General features: G+C 52.1%; 7 protein-coding genes across 7 annotated transcripts; 3 read left to right on the top strand and 4 right to left on the bottom strand.

The window, feature by feature from the left end:
* Window positions 1-1099: 1099 nt before the first annotated feature.
* ABOM_009342 (carboxypeptidase S1) lies at window positions 1100-3022 on the bottom strand (the record flags this gene model as incomplete). Its single annotated transcript, XM_022536470.1, has 6 exons — window positions 1100-1269; window positions 1338-1698; window positions 1757-1798; window positions 1852-2254; window positions 2313-2535; window positions 2593-3022. 6 exons carry the CDS (start codon window positions 3020-3022, stop codon window positions 1100-1102), a joined length of 1629 nt encoding a protein of 542 aa, XP_022385915.1.
* Window positions 3023-3864: 842 nt separating this feature from the next.
* Window positions 3865-5505, bottom strand: ABOM_009341 (histidine permease; the record flags this gene model as incomplete). Its single annotated transcript, XM_022536469.1, has 1 exon — window positions 3865-5505. The coding sequence occupies one exon, from the start codon at window positions 5503-5505 to the stop codon at window positions 3865-3867; it is 1641 nt and encodes a 546-aa protein (XP_022385896.1).
* Window positions 5506-6235: 730 nt separating this feature from the next.
* ABOM_009340 (uncharacterized protein) lies at window positions 6236-8416 on the top strand (the record flags this gene model as incomplete). The annotated part of the gene is made up of 3 exons (XM_022536468.1): window positions 6236-6986; window positions 7074-7480; window positions 7550-8416. The coding sequence occupies 3 exons, from the start codon at window positions 6236-6238 to the stop codon at window positions 8414-8416; spliced, it is 2025 nt and encodes a 674-aa protein (XP_022385916.1).
* A 181-nt stretch (window positions 8417-8597) lies between these two features.
* ABOM_009339 (NADH:flavin oxidoreductase/NADH oxidase family protein) lies at window positions 8598-10002 on the bottom strand (the record flags this gene model as incomplete). The annotated part of the gene is made up of 2 exons (XM_022536467.1): window positions 8598-9026; window positions 9097-10002. The coding sequence occupies 2 exons, from the start codon at window positions 10000-10002 to the stop codon at window positions 8598-8600; spliced, it is 1335 nt and encodes a 444-aa protein (XP_022385925.1).
* A 1557-nt stretch (window positions 10003-11559) lies between these two features.
* Window positions 11560-12166, top strand: ABOM_009338 (DUF4334 domain-containing protein; the record flags this gene model as incomplete). Its single annotated transcript, XM_022536466.1, has 3 exons — window positions 11560-11567; window positions 11637-11910; window positions 12002-12166. The coding sequence occupies 3 exons, from the start codon at window positions 11560-11562 to the stop codon at window positions 12164-12166; spliced, it is 447 nt and encodes a 148-aa protein (XP_022385924.1).
* Window positions 12167-12854: 688 nt separating this feature from the next.
* On the top strand, window positions 12855-14121 carry ABOM_009337 (NADH:flavin oxidoreductase/NADH oxidase; the record flags this gene model as incomplete). Its single annotated transcript, XM_022536465.1, has 2 exons — window positions 12855-13756; window positions 13782-14121. The coding sequence occupies 2 exons, from the start codon at window positions 12855-12857 to the stop codon at window positions 14119-14121; spliced, it is 1242 nt and encodes a 413-aa protein (XP_022385885.1).
* A 438-nt stretch (window positions 14122-14559) lies between these two features.
* ABOM_009336 (NAD dependent epimerase/dehydratase) lies at window positions 14560-15921 on the bottom strand (the record flags this gene model as incomplete). Its single annotated transcript, XM_022536464.1, has 5 exons — window positions 14560-14889; window positions 14977-15249; window positions 15311-15458; window positions 15529-15773; window positions 15868-15921. 5 exons carry the CDS (start codon window positions 15919-15921, stop codon window positions 14560-14562), a joined length of 1050 nt encoding a protein of 349 aa, XP_022385884.1.
* Window positions 15922-16375: the final 454 nt, after the last annotated feature.

The raw sequence follows: 16375 nt of genomic DNA, 5'->3' as shown, positions 1-16375 counted from the left end.
TTGCGAATGTAGATTGATTGGTGGGGCGGTGGTGTAGAGAGGCCTAATTTATTTGTTTGGGTCGCGGCGTGTTTTCTATCAATCAATAATACATCCAGGGACCCGTCTGGAGGGGACTGGGCCCAATCAAGCAGGCGGCGGCCTCTGTATCGTGCGGCAGAATAATGTGTACACTTTCTTGACTTCCTGATCGAAATGTGTCTATTTAGGAGGGCGTTATAGCATAGTTAATATTGATCCTGAATCAATATTAGTAGATCCTAGAGGTAACTCCTATTTTATATGAACTTTAAGAAGACCTTCGGGTTCCAAAGAGACTATATCTGTGGAGATAGAAGTGGTCTAGAATACTAGTAAAAGTGTCGTTGCCTACCTCGAGGTTGATGGGCTCCGGCTAGCCCCGATTTCCATCAAGGACCGCCTGCCATAATAGGACTAGTACTAGATCACATGATAATATTACTTTCTAATCAGGCTAGTCAGCTATTTACTGTATAGCCAATCAAAGACATCCTCTCTACTTCCTCTCAACAGATGCTAGTTAGTATTATGGGCGTAGCTTATGCATGCCATAAGTGGTCGCTCCTACTAGTAGTACTTCTAGAGCTATGTATAAAGCTCAATATGGTCGTTCAGAGACCACGTTCCCTCCCTTCTCAGGAGTTAGGAGCCAAGTCATCACAATGTTGTCCTTGAACGCACAAGTCTGACGCAACTGTCGCAGGCTTTATATCTCAGGAAACCCTGCCGACTTCCTGTCTCCAAACTATGTTTGACATGTAACCATAATCTCTCACTATCCAACCTGCTATCGTCTACATCTTACATAGCCAATGACGTCAATCCAGCCAGCAGCATTTGGGTAGGTACCCAACTCCACCCCCTCAGATTAACAACCCTAGACAGTTCTCGAGTAGAATGGAACATTGTCCCCGATGCAGAACCACATAGCAAGCTGTCCACAATTTTATTCCCAGCAAGAGAAGAGCCATCCGCGGAAAACCTCAGAGTTCTGTCAAACATGTACCCCTACACTAGGACCTAGGTATTCCACATACTGCACCGCTCAAAATGAATGGCCCAAGGACCTCTATAACTATCAAACCGAAGTTGAAGCAGCAAGAGGAGGCAAAGTAGTCGTATGAGTAGTCTCAGCCGTACCATTTGTCGCATAATCACTCCCAGGAGAGACCTCAACCTCCCCGGTAGCAATATCAAACCCATTAATAGTCCTATTAAAGATCTGCAACGCAGCAGCCGGTTGGAAGTCTAGCCATGCTCAAGTTAGCATTTAAGACATCATCAAACAGAGAACCAAAAAAAACGGAATCTCATACAGGGAACTTCATGTCCAGCCTCCCAAACACGGGTAAAGCTCAACTTTCCATACTGCCGAGTTTCGCCGTATGCCGTCCCATCCACCACGAGGTTCGTGTATCCTGCATTGTTGAACGCTTCTCGACCCGACCATTGGGCAACCTTGGAGATTGCCTCCCCGCCGAGCCAGTTGCAGATGTAGTCGGCGTCGCCGTAGACAAGGGAGATCTGGATATCTAGTTCCAGGAGCTTTTCTAGATCAGGAAGATACGGCGCCGCGAAGTCACCGGACAGACTGAAAGCTGTGTAGATCAGGTTGCTTGAGGTGTAGTTTAGATCTACCCCGAGAGCGTCTTGGACAGGGGCAGTATTGAGGTAGTCCTATGTTGTATGTCAGTTGGCAAGCAAATTTAGGAATGGAGGGTATGTAAACACCTACACGCCAGTAACTCGGGGGAACGTCTTGACCGGTAGGTTTACGCTGGTATGGCCTGGTCAGCCATCAATGCGTGATGAAGGAGATGTCAGACGTACGATATCATAGGTTCCACGATCGCCGAAGCGATAGAACAGTCCTTCCACAGTGGTCTGGCAGATAAATTGAGCGGCGGCACACGCTGACCGACGGACAATGGCATTTTCCCGCTTCATCCAGTTACAGTAGTCAAGCTGGTCTTGACAGCCATCTGGCATGTAGAGGCTGAAGGCACCGTGGTCATAGACTGTGTCGTTGATAAGCTGTACCCCGTATGTGTTCTTCTTTGTGAACTCGAGAAGGTACTTCGTCTGCGTTGGCTCATCAATGATGCCGTTTATGATCCCAAGAGACTTGAAGTTCAGTTTGCGGCCTTTGGAACCATCTTCAGGGAGCTTCTCGTTCTGCTCATAGAAGTATGTGGAGAAACTGGGGCCCCAGTGGCCACCGAATGATTCGGTCCTAGTTATCGGATCAGCTGTATGGATCTACGAGAGCATTCACTCGGGGTTTCGGATACCAGAGGTTAAAATCCGTCGACTCAACATCTGCATCTAAATCTGGCAGTGCGCTGTAAAAGCCTTGAAGCAGCTCCCACGCAGACTCCGCCGCCAACCGGCTTGTGTCGAGCGCAGTGACATTGATGACAGACCACCGCCCTTCTTCGGTCTTGTTGGCAGTCGATTCGACCGTCAGATAAGTAGGATCTAAGGATCCAACCTCCTTCGTGCTATAAGAGAACCCTGCAAGCTTATTAGCACACACAGCCAACCCACCTAATATCACGGTAAACCGCATACCTGTCCCCACGGGCTGAGAAAGAAACAACAGGTTAGAAACCTCCGTCCAAGAATGATCGCGAAGAACTGTTGTCATATTCTCCGCGACAGTACAAGGGCCCAATTCCTCAAACAGCCCAATCAGCGAATCACTGCCCGGTCCTCCATTGAGCCAGAGCGTCACCGGATCATGCTTCGGGTCGCGCTTTGATTCAAAGAACCAGAAAAACACATGGATATCCGGCGTGATATCAATGTAACCGCTGTACGATTCGACCCCTGGAGTGGTTTCACAGACGCCTTCTTCGCCGGGTTCCTTGTACCGAATCGTGCTACCATTCGGGCTGGTGATGGTTTTGACGCCGGTCGGTTCTTTGGGCGCATCTCGTGGGTTGACTGCGAGGACGGTTGTTCCAGCAGCTGCTAATAGGAGACTGAGTTGCATTCGCATTTTAGGGCTTTGAGTAGGCTGGTTCTCTCTAAATAGCTTACAGATGTATCTCGTACTTGAGATTGAACCGGGATGGGTTTTACTTGGCTGGTCAAGGTATCTTTCCAAGCTGCTTTTCTATCTATCACGGCCTCTGTACAATATGCTCCCCTTGTTAACTGAGCCGAAGGACGGGATCAGGTCCCGAAGATTTAATATATTGATTCGGTGGTTGTTAGGGCTTATCTACCGAGCTGACATGGTACAGTTACATCGCTGGATATCACGCGGTCTGGCCTCGGACCGTGTATGACTATCCCGAGGATTTATTGGGCGACCTGCGGTGCTATTAACCGGGGTGCTTCATTCCTGTGCGGAGTAATTGGGTTAAATTAATTAATGATAACGTGTGACTCTTAACGTGCAGATCTCCCCCCCGTCGGAAAATTTCCTGAGACATGGATAATCTAGCTCCACGAGTATGGTTCGCTGGTTGTATAGATGGTACTCGGATTGGGAGATGGTTGGCCATTGCCAGTGAAACTAGTAGCGTCTGCGGAGACATGTTGGAAATTGGAACACGGGCTGATACCAACATCGTAGACGTGAGGGCATAAAGTGGTCTCGGTTTGGACTGGGGGTGATCGAGTTCCTCTTGGGTGGTGTCGGAGAGGACGTATGGACGACAAGTGACTGGCGATGTGCTTGTCTATGGAATGATACCAGAGAACTGTGCTGCTCTACTAGCAAACGAAAACGTCTGACTGAGAAATAGAAAGCATGCATAGATAGTCAGCTACGTAGATGGGATATACCCTGGATCACCTATACAACTCCATCGGACTAGACCACGCCACTCGGTTCTAAACCTTCGATTCTCCCATGATAAACCCGACCATCTTCTTGATCCCCGAGCTCGATTTGACCCGAGCTTCCAGATCTTCGCTCACGTAGTGTCTGCGGCCTGTGTTCAGGTCGATGTCCTTCGCACGGATCCATAGCGGACCTCGATAGTAAATCTTGCTCCCGACGTATAGACCCACAATGGCAACGATCGATATATAGTTCGCAAAGAAGTTTTCAGCACTGCTCTTTTTCTTGAGAGGCCACACAGCCAAGTAAAACTGGACAACAACCAACAGTATACACCAGGTCAACCCATAGACAGTTCCAAAGAGCCCTGCCCACGACCTCCATGGTAGGTCGTCCAGCGAACGGCCCTGAGCCCTCCATGCCATACGGAACCGCAAATGAGACAGGAATATCGTGCCCCAGAGCCAGAGAATGCACAGGGCCGTCAGGTTCGAAAACCATCCAAATACCGTTGCACCGGAATTAGTGACGTTGAGATAGCATAGGCCGCCTCCCACGAGGAATGTGATCAAGATGGCCGCCCACGGGCGACCCAGCCGGTCACACTTTGTGAAAATGGCCGGTGCCATGTCGATATTTGCCAGACCGACCACCGTACGAGTAGCAGCATATGCTTGTGCATTCCCGGAAGAAACTACACTGATAAAAATAACTGCATTCATCGCGTGTGCGAGGCCCGGGATACCAGCATTGCGGAAAGCGATCACGTAGGGGCTGGCATTGATCCCTTCACCACCGAAGAGATCTGGGTCTTTGGGTGAGACGGTAATGGTCACCATCAGGCCGCCAACGACATAGAAGAGCGTTAGACGAAGCCAAATCGAATTGACGGCTTTGGGGACCGATTTCAATGGGTTGCGAGCTTCCGCAGCAGCGATGCCGCTGAATTCAGTGCCCCCCATAGCGAAAATACAGGTGCCCATAACAGAGAGGAACCCTTTGAAACCATTGGTAAAAGGCATGGAGTTCCAGTACTCAAACCCAGTCTTATGATGGTTAGGCGCCCCGCCAGCACTGATGATGATGCAGCTTATAATCACCACCACAATCCAGAATAGCTTGATGGTCGACATGACGGCCTCCACCTCTCCGAAAATCTTGACGGCACATACCACGATGATCAAGATCACCACCAAAAATATGGAGAGCCATGCCGCAGTCGGCACAGATTGCGTCCAGAAGCTCAGGACTGTAACCACACCCTGAAGCTCGTTGGCGAGGGTAATCGAGGCTGAAAACCAGTACGCCCATCCTATTGTGAAAGCGGGCGCTTTATCGATAAACTTGGTAGCCCATTGGGGGAATGCTGAGGCTAAGGGATAGAGGACTGCCAGCTCGCCGATGGCTTGACTGAGCGCCCATGCGATGGAGCCTGCGATGCAATAGCCGAGGAATATAGCAGCGGGTCCACCGTTGATCAGCGAAGTGCCGGACCCTAGCCACAGGGCCATTCCAATCGACGATCCGATCGAGAACATTAACAAATGCCGGGACTCTAGGGAGCGTGATAGCTCCGAATCCGCACCGTGATCTTGCTCGTTGTACTCGGCAACATGACCAACCTCGTCCTTGTCGGCTGACGCCAACTTCTGGGGTTGAATAGTGCCTTCTTCCTTAATGGCTTTATCCATGGTGGGCTGTGTAGAGACTCGAGAGGAACTATAATCCGGGAGAGTGGCCAATATCGAAGTATGCAAGGCGGACCACGCCCTATCGATTCCACAAGAGGTGACAATAATGTAGCTGGGTGAGTCTAATGGTGATGCTTAGCAGTAAGACTTCGAATAGTATGCATCAGTGGAGCAGTGGATCTGGTGCCATCGGACGCTATCTATATACTCATGGTCTCCACATAGCTGCCTCACAGCGACATATTCGTATCGCCCGGTTTTGTTTGCTCAAATCATGACGTCCAACACCGGAGAATTACCAGAACTGTGCCCAATCGTCCTGAATCCTAAATCTCGAGATGAGAGCCTGGAGGTTCGGCATCACCTCCCGAGGGTCGAGTGCCTATCAGAGAACTTAGTGCCAGGAATTATCAGCAGGGTCTCACTGTAAGGTTATACTATCAATGAGCCAGGAAATGGCCCGGCCAATGACAGTCAGGGCGCCTTGCTTAGAGCGCCTGCTTTCTCCTCTTTGTCCATGAAGATCCTTTAGCTTATCCCACCATTCGGAGTGTGTTCCGCTCTATAGACTCGAACACCAAGATGGCCGCGTTCGAGAGCACCGGCGTTTCCCCACGCGGAGATTTCCCACAGTTCATACTGTCCTAGAAATTCCCTTAATAGTCCCGTCCGATTGTAATGTATCAGCGGTCACTTTGTTTCCGTATACCCAAGGACCATTCAGCTAATCATGGCGCCTGCAAAGCTGGTGTCGTTCAAATATGAGGAAGTCCCAGTCGGTGCAATCAAGCCACGCGGATGGGTGAGAGATCAGCTTCGTCTGGCCGCTGATGGGCTAGCTGGCCACATGTTCGATTTCTACCGCTATGTCAAGAACAGCTCCTGGCTGGGCGGCACCGAAGAGTACAGTGAGCTGAACGAAGCAGCGCCCTACTGGTACAACGGAATTGTGCCGTTGGCATATACGCTGGACGACGAGCGACTCAAAGCCCAGGCGAATCAGTTCCTTGACTACGTGATCACTCACCAAGCTGAGGATGGCTGGTTGGGTCCCGAAACCACCAAAGAAACCCGAGGGCTGTGGGCGCGGTGTCTTCTGCTCCTTGGTATGGCTGCGCACGCGCAGGCTGACCCGGGACGCAGAGATGAGATCATCGAGTCGATGCTGAAGTTCACCCGTCTGGCGCATAGCATGATCCTGAATAACTATCAGGGCTACCTGTCACACGAGGGCGACCGGTTTGATCCACTCAACTTTGGGCTAGCCCGGGCTCACGAACTTTCCACCACGCTTCAGTGGCTCTACGAGAACGCAGCCGATGAGAACCGATCGGTTATCTGGGATACCATGGACTTGATGTGGACAGGGGCTGAGATCGGTGGTCGTGACTGGTCCAAATTCTTTGTTCCAGGTGCATTTCCTACCTCAGCGTCTATTAAACCTCAGCCCAATTTCCAGCATGGAATCAACGTGGCTCAAGGTTAGCATAGATAGTTCCTTACACACACACACACACACACACACACACACACTGTCCTCATTGTCATACTAACAAACACTGGCCTAGGGCTGCGGTATATGGCGCAGAAGTACCGGATGAACCACGATGAGAAGCTCGCCCGCCAAACCCGGGAGGCTGTAGACATGGCCTTTCACCACCATGGCACCCCGTCTGGCTCTATAACAAGCGATGAATTCCTTGGAGGGTTGAGCCCAGAGCGAGGTACCGAGTTGTGCATGGCTGTGGAGCTAATGTTTTCCCTCTCCTGGCTGCATCGTCTCTTCGGTGACAACGACTACGCCGATCTCACAGAGCAGGCGGCTTTCAATGCCCTACCAGGGGGTATTTCGCCAGACTGGTGGACCCATCAGTATGTCACTCAGTCCAATCAACCATGGATCAAGCGACTGGACGGTCGGCCCTTCTATGATGTGAGCCCGTACGGCAATATCTTCGGGCTGGAGCCAGACTACGTATGTGGCGCCCTGCACTTTTCTTGATATGATCGAATGTAGACATACTGACTGTCGGAGATAATGTAGCCGTGCTGCTTGGTAAATCATCACCAAGGTCTCCCAAAGCTGGTCTGCTCTGCCTTTGTCCGTAAAGGCAGTAACGGCCTGATCCATCGCTTTCTCATCCCTGCGGAGACCTCCATGCAGCTTGATGGAGGCCACGTCTCCGTCACAGTCGATACTCACTATCCATTTGACCAGATAATACGTTACAGGTTCACTACTACCAAGAGCTTTGATTTCTATACTCGGCTTCCCGGCTGGGCGACAGCATCCTCACACGCCAACCTGCCAGACGGACGTGAAATCCCTCTGGGGCGCGACCACGGCGATGTCGTCCATTTCACAATTCCGGCTGGGTCGTCACAACTCATTGTCACGCTTGGTACTGAAGTTCGGGTCGTCCACCGGCCACTATCATCTGCTGTCTCCATCTACTGGGGCTCGTTGCTCTACGCCCTCGACATCGCCTACACCGAGACCAGCACGGCAGCTACTCACTGGAAAAAGAACGTGGATCCGTTGCCAACGGATCCCACATATCCCCAACTTCGCGATCGTAGGCTCGTTCCCGAGGAGGGAGCCGAGTGGCGCGTGGCTATTGATCCCTCTCAGATGGCCATCCACTGGGCGAGTCACGACACGGACCCGGCAAGTCCACTCCCTAGCCCGATCTACGAGCGAGGTGCCCCGCCGATGGTTATCTTGGTCGCGGCGATCCGCATTGTGTGGCCGGTGGTGAACGGGGCTGCGCATGGAGTCCCAACAGAGATTACTACCGAGAGTGAGCCGTTTGTAGCGAGGTTTGTCCCCTTTGCCAGCGCTCCTCTTCACATGGCAGAGGTGCCTACAGTCTCTCTGCCCAAGTTGGATCTCCCCGGGTATTCACCGTGAGAAACAAGGCGACGCTTGTTCGTATAGCTACATGAGATGTAGTCAGCTCTGAATCTATTCCACTACCTTTTTTTTTTTCCTCAAAGAGAAGAAATAGCAATATGTGCTTGTCCACAGTTAGGAATTCTATCAGATAACATAAAACCATGACTCCGAGCATCTATGCGACACATGTCTAAATCTAGGCGGACACCGTCAAAGCAACGGCATATCCCGGCACGACCGGAGGCTGGATAGCGTCTTCAGATCGATCCTTGGCCTTCCGGTCTGCCCACCGAGCGACCGCCGCGGCCACCGAGTCTGCTCCCTGCGAGACGCTCAAATCAATCGGAGCCAATCCGGTTCCCATCTGGCGCATCTGGATGCACGCGGCAACGGCAGCCAATCCAAAATCATATTGGTTGATCTGAGGCACCAGTGCGCCGGAGACCTTACCCTGGAGGATGTCCCGGCAGAGGAATGGCTCCTGGCACAATGGACGAGCGAGACCCACGCCGTCTAACGTCTCTAGGCCCTTGAGCATTCCCTCGGCGGAGCGGAAGCCACCGGTCAAATACGACTTGGTCTTGGAGAGGGAGGAAACAATCATCTGTGCGAAATCCAGGAAAAACTGTTCCCCCAAGTACCGGTCAACATGCTGTGCGGTGTGGAATATAGATAGATGGCTGACGTGAACTTACGGCTTCCCGACGTTTCGTCGAATCCCGCTTGCCTTCGTCGTGCATCTTCCAGTTTTCGTAGGTGCCGCCAGACAGCTCCACGAAGTCAAAGCGGTGGTCCTCGAGCGTGCGGCACAGCTCCTGGGCTTCCTCGGGCTGGAAGCCGTTGGGCTGAAACTCCACGCTGTTCACCTTGACCCCGATAATGAATCCCGGGTGGACTCGCTTCGCAATCTCGTCGCGGATCTCGAGGATCAGTCGCATCCGGTTGGCAAGCGTACCGCCGTAGCGATCGGTGCGCTTGTTTGTTGTCTCCGACAGAAATTGGCTCAGAAGGTAGCCATGGGCCGCATGGAGCTGGATGCCGTCAAAGCCCGCCTTGTCCAGGAACTCGGCGGCATGGGCGAAGCCCTCGATGACCTGGCGGATGTCGTCGTCGTTGGCGGCGCGAGGGACGCCATACGTATTGCCCAGGACCTCACCCGCTAACTGGATTTCACTGGCGCTGATGGGATGTGGCTGCAGGTGAGAAGGGGTTTGTCGCCCGGGGTGGCTCACTTGAGCCACGATCAATGAACCCTTCGCGGTGGCTCCGGCAGCCAGCTTTTGGTATTGCTCAAACCGTTCCCCCTCGAAGGGCGAATCTGCAGGGATGACCAGGTTGCCTTCCGTCTCGAGCTGTTGCGGATGAATCATGACATTGCCCGTCAAGATCAGGCCGATCTCTCCTTGGCCCCAGGTGGAATAGGTTTCCACCAACGTTTGGGAAGGAATGCCACGCGCCGACAGGTTGTCCTCTGACCATGAAGACAAGCACTCGCTCATAGCACCCTTGAGGAAACGGTTACGAGCAGTCCGGCCGGAGAAGGGGAACTCCAGGGGTCGGCCCAATGGCGAGGCATCAACTGGTTGTCCTGCACGCGACATGATGAATCCCTCCTGCACGGAGAAAACGATGGATACTAAAAAGGATGATATATATAATGCGATAGTTCTAGTGTTAGATATTTTTAAATAGTAGAGTAGGTTAGCCTCTCATTTATACCTTTGGATGGCCTTTTCTCTCGATTGTATTATTTGTATATGAAGTATAGTTCATGGGCGATTTAGGGCTGGCTCGGAATAAGCCATAGGGCGCAGGAATTCCTCGGGAAGTTGAAACTCTCCGTCACATCAAATGAAGGCCGGAAGGGCGCACATCGGGTGGCGATTGTTAACCAACGATGCCCCGAGCCCGAAAGGATGAAGATAAAAAAAAAGAAGAAGAAGAAGAAGAAGAGAGAGTGTGTGAAGAAGAAACAGTCAGAATGAATTTTCTTTTGCACGGTGAAAATACAACGGTGGTGGGATGCTTTCCAGCTAATTGATACTTGATCTACTACATCTCTCCGTCGCCTCAGTCTACGTGAACCAATATCGAAGATGGACTTGCCCACTTTGCAGACTAGTAACCACTCAGTTCGAGATCATTCTACTCAGTCGACATGCTCACCCGGGTTGAATCGGTGTTGGTCCTTGAATGATGGGTATGCGTGCTGTCTAGCGGAAAAGAACGATCCGTCGAGGACGCCGACGGGTGACGCCTAGGATTTCATAGTAGACTGGGAGGAAAATGAGCCTGCTAATCCACGGAATTTCAACGTGGTCCGCAAATGGCTGATAGCCATTCTAGTCTCCATGGGCTCATTGTGTGTGTATGTGTCTCCGCAGCCAAAAGTTGAGTTGCTACTCACCAGAGACAGCACCTGCACCTCGTCGATCTACACGACCACGTATGCGCAGATCACTGAACGATTTAGATGCTCACAAATCGTGGCTACGCTTGGTCTATCCTTCTTTATATGGGGACTTGGTAAGCCCGGCTTCATTTTCGTTTCTTACGGGCCGCGTATTCGACAAAAGAGCCGGTTTGCGACTTCCAAGGGCTGAACCGAACGCATGCAATCTTGACATGGAAGGTGATGTAAAGTAGACGAAGAATTAGAAGATACAGTTCTCTCCTGAAGTGGTGGTTTCATGGCGAAGTAGCCACCAGCCACTAGCCACCAGCTATAGTAAAAAAAATGATATATCTGCAGCATGTACCCCCTTCGTAATCTCTTCCGGAAACCTTCGACTCCTGCCAGGACTTGGGCAGCGAGGGTCCGAGCTCCGAGCCAGTCTTGATGTCATGGGTGACGATGGGCCCTACCCTAGAGAGAGAGCGAGCGAGCGAGAGAGAGAGAGGGAGCATATGGGAGACGATTGTGCCCTAGGGCGTGGGAATGTTCCCGCTCCATGCACTTCTCATTCTATACTTAGGGTCGGACCCCGTCTTCCTTCTCCCAGTTTCATAGTATTATTCAGCAGAAGTGTTGCATGTCGTCTACGGTTGGCATATATAAAGTGAGCGCCCCCCGGCGCAAAAGAATAGAGGGCGCATGCATTTATTTATTCCCACCCTCACAACCCGCGCCGTGAAGTACTACTAGTACTAGTAGAAACATGTCATCGTAAGTCTTGATGCAGCCCCCACGAACAGGGATATCAAAAGTACTAATACCGCATTTCCTCCATCCCAGTGCCCAAGAGAAATACATCGCCCTCACCCAGACAGCGGGACCAGTCGAGCCCTCAACGCTCGAAGCGCTCTTCGACCAACTGCAACCGATCAAACCGGGCCAGCTCCTCGGCGAGTGGAACGGCGGGTTCTTTGACACCGGCCATCCCGTGGCAGACACTCTCCGGGAGATCCAATGGGTCGGGAAATCGTTCAAGACGACCGAGTTCGTCGACCCTGTCATTGTCGAACAGGATGGACAAAGAGCCAGCTGGGGGCAGTGGGGACTCGCCAGTGTACGTTATGTCGGTTGGCACCCAACCCAACCCAATCCAACCCCTTTATACCCTACAGAGAACTGACGGAAGATCCATGGGGATGTTCTAGCTGCGGGAGATGGTGTTCCGGGGCGTAGTGTCCACCGCCATGATCTATGATGATCGGCCTGTCATTGATCATTTTCGCTATGTGGATGACCACTTGGTGGCTGGCGTTATGGAGGGCAGGGCGTTGGGCGATGCGGGTGTCTTTTATTTCTACTTGAGGAGATAGTTATGGAATTGTAATTGATTTTCTTTTGGTGGTTTTTCGTTGAACCTGTTATCATCTCTGGTGTTCTAGAGTACTACTAGGTCAATCCGATCGAGATCGTCTCGTCCTACAATGGCAACTTTGATATCACCATGTACGGGGGCAGTGATTCTAGTATCGGCAGTGAACCCTCCGGCCAGTATGTCACAGAAACTGGCCAACCTCTCTATGCACTGTAAAACCGAAAGTTGATGTATCTCCACACATCAGGAGTCCACCCTGGGTGGATCCGAACCTAATTCCGTTGCGAAGGATAATCCCGAGAGCTAATTCCGAGATTCAGTATCCCAACCGTCGTTATAATTGGAGATCAACAAACAAGAACATGTTTTGAACAGGATTACAAATCTTTTGTTCTTGCTGACTATTACGCAGACCGCTCCATAGGAGAATCTTGAAATGCTTCTAGGAGTTAGGAAAGAAAAATGATTACCAAGATATAACAGTACCCTAAAGTGGGCCTTGCCACAAGTTGCTGGTTACTATAGCACAGGGATAGAAGGGGGGGGGGGGGAAAGAGTATATAAAGGACAGACCACAACGCCGCTTGTCTCGTCTTCTACCGCAAAATCGATCAATTGCTTCTGTGCTTCTTCCCCCAGATCACCAACGTTTCCCCCTTGACTCGACAACAACAACAACAACAACAATGACGAATTGGCCAGACATCCCCTGCAAGCCCGCCGAGGGTATCCCGTTCTTCACACCGGCGCAATCCCCCCCAGCTGGCACCGCGCGCGATCCCCAGACCAGTGGAAAGCCCATCCCCAAACTGTTCCGGCCGTTGACCATCCGGGGCCAAACCTTCCAGAACCGACTAGGTCTCGCGCCCATGTGTCAATACAGTGCCGACGACGGGCATATGACTCCCTGGCACTTGACGCATTATGGCGGGATTGCGCAACGCGGCCCGGGCCTGATGATCATCGAAGCCACGGCCGTGGTGCCGGAAGGCCGGATCACACCTGGGTGCGTGGGTCTGTGGAGGGACTCGCAGAAGGCGATGCTACAACAGGTGGTGGAGTTCGCCCACAGCCAAGGGCAGAAGATCGGGATTCAACTGGCGCACGCCGGGCGCAAGGCGTCCACCGTCGCGCCCTGGCTGGGGGGTGTCACTGCGACGAATGCAGTAGGCGGGTGGGTCGAGCATGTCAAGGCGCCGAGTGCAATCCCCTTCGCGGAGGGGGATATCGTCCCCCAGGCGATGACCTTGGAAGACATCCAGGAGCTCAAGGACGCCTGGGTCGCCGCTGTCAGACGGGCTGTCTCGGTAGGAGTTGATTTTATCGAGATCCACAACGCCCACGGATACCTGCTGTCTTCGTTCCTGAGCCCGTCCTCGAACCAGCGCTCTGATCGGTATGGAGGGTCTTTCGAGAATAGGATCCGTCTGTCGTTGGAAATTGCCCAGTTGACCCGTGAGACGGTGGGAGACCAGATGCCGGTGTTCCTGCGGGTCTCTGCGACGGACTGGCTGGAGCATCGGCCGGGCGAGCAGGGCTGGAGCGTGGAGGACACGGTGGAATTTGCCCGCGCTGGCAGCGCAGGGCTGTATTGACCTGATTGATATCAGCAGTGGTGGTGTGCATAGTGGACAGAAGATCACTGCCGGGCCAGCCTTCCAGGCGCCCTTTGCGGCGGCTGTCAAGCGGGCCGTGGGAGACCGGATGCTCGTGGCGGCCGTGGGCATGATCAACCACGGACAGTTGGCGGAGAAGCTGTTGCAGGAGCACAACCTGGATGTGATCTTGGTCGGCCGGGCATTCCAGCGGGATACGGGTTTATCGTGGCATTTTGCTAAAGACCTGGACGTGGAGATTGCCATGGCCGCTCAGATCCGATGGGGATTCACCAGCTTCCGCAATGCGTCGGAATATATCCAGCCCAACTCGATGAAAGCGTCTATCTTTGACTAAGCGTGGCTTTATTGTGTTGCGTACTTTGTATTATAGGAATATACAGTGGCTATCTGTCCTCTTTGTCGAGATATGATCCTAGAAGGTCGGCTAATTCTCAAGCATCGATCGTGTCTTCCCTTGTTTACGAGATCTGACTAAATGAAAATACATTGCAATATTGAATCCTGCAAAGAGCGTCTACCCATTGACTGCAGTAAAGAGTAGTTCTCTTTTCTTACACACCAAAAAGGATGATTCTCGTCGACGTAGAAGAACGTATAACTCCATATTGAATGGGAGGAAGGAAAGAGACGACCACTAATTGGCCACCTTGGAAGGAAATTAAAGACCACCGTTGGCTAATTAGTAACGAAAGGACAGACACAAGCAGTCTAGTACCATCACTTCGTCCTCCTACCAGAACGGCTACTCAAAGCAAGCTAGACACCAGATAGCTTAAATGGTACGATGCTCAATCATGGAGTTAACGGCATCAATGACGCTAGTCTCGAGGTCGATATAGTTCCATCTACCCTCCTCAGTGCCCTGGGCGAGAATATCCACACTTGTCCGCATATCCCATCCCGTGGGATGGACCCCTGGGGGCAAGCTCTGGGAGGGATTCCCCTCGGGCACCCGATCCCTGAGGGCAGGGAAGTTCTTCCGAATGACATCGACGACCAATTGCGGCGCGATTAGGCCTGAAATGAGAAGAATGCGCTGACCGGCAGCTGCAGTGTTGGTTAGCGCATCTACATGGCTCCGAGCTACGTCGCGGACGTCCACCTAGGGGGAAAGTACGTGAGCCAGAGATCTTTTCGGCAATAATTTGCGCTGGGCTCAAGACACAGGTAACGGAAGAGGAAGACACACGAAGTGGTAGAAGGGGAACGTCACGTCTTCGATCTTTGGATGGGTTCCATCGATGAAGCTCCGAATGGCGAACTGGTTGGTCTCATTGACCGATCTGGGCTCGGAAATAGGATGGATCATGGGCCCTGTGATGATATCCGGGTTGATCACCACCAGGTCGAAAGCTGGGGAGGTTTGCTTCATGAATTCCCACGCCGCGGCTTCCGCCCGGGTCTTGGAGACATTATAGCCCAGAACGGGGTCATTCCGTTCGATGGCTTGTTCCGCCGTTACCTAGATCCGTGTGAGATGTTTCCCTTACCCTAGAGTCACGGGGGGCTGGGAGCACTCCTACAGGATTCCAGTCTTTCTCGGTATATGGCTTCCCTTCCCTGGACATGTCCTCAAAGGAATTTAGGACGGAGACTGCACTCCCTAGCAGGATGAATCGTTTCAGGGAAGCGCCACCATAATGGCTGGCCGCTTTCAAGATCTCCGTGGTTCTGCCGGTGTGAGCTCTCATCTTCGCAAAGGAGAGTCTGAAGCTGTTGGGGCTAGGCTAGGCAAACTTACCCCATCACTGCTGGCTCGATCATCTCTTTCTGAATGTCCGATACCTGGAACCTGAGGGGAGAGGCGGTATGAATGGCATAGTTGAAGGGGTTTTTTGCGTTCTGGAAAAGATTGTCAAACGGCTGTGTGGAAGTGAAATCCGCCACGATGGTAAATTCCACGCGGCCCTTCCACGAAGGATGAGTCCTGAGGATATCGTTGGCTTTCTCTTGCGACCGAACGGTGGCCGTGACGGCGTATCTGCGCTGGCTGCAGGTGAGTAAACTGGATAGATCTGGAGAACTGCAGTCCAGGGTTCTTGACATACCTGGATTAAGATCTCTAGGATGTGGGAGCTACAAAGCCGTTCGCCCCCATCAGAAGAACATGTTGGCCTGCTCCGGTTGTCGCCATTGTGTAAGAAGCGCGATGAGAAGTATTCGGTTGAACTGTTTTATGGACAAGCGGGTCATACAACCTTGACAGCTTCGAGATATCCTCCCCGTCCCAATGTTATATAGTTTGGTTAAGCCCGGGAGTTTTCCAAACTCATGACGTCAAGGCCATAGAATCTTACAGGTTAGGTGGAATTAACATAGCTAGGTGAGATACAACTGACTACCTCCTAATTCCTGAACGAGGTGTTAGGGCGTAGGGCGTAAGGAGGTTGGCCAAGACATGACAAGATGGCCGCCTCAACCTATTTCATCCTCCTACATACAAGTGACAAGCCGGCGCTACGCTACTAATAATCTCGGTTCAATTGATCTACTGGGGGCAAAACTCCTTCTTGCTCTAGGAGTCGAAACGTCTCTTCCAACTCGTCTCATGTGTCCGCATACCCCGTCCATCCGAGCTTCCTGGCTTT

Source organism: Aspergillus bombycis, assembly GCF_001792695.1.
Source record: "Aspergillus bombycis strain NRRL26010 chromosome Unknown contig00094, whole genome shotgun sequence".
Taxonomy (NCBI): Eukaryota; Fungi; Ascomycota; class Eurotiomycetes; order Eurotiales; family Aspergillaceae; genus Aspergillus; species Aspergillus bombycis.
This window is presented reverse-complemented; position numbering and strand designations above follow the sequence as displayed.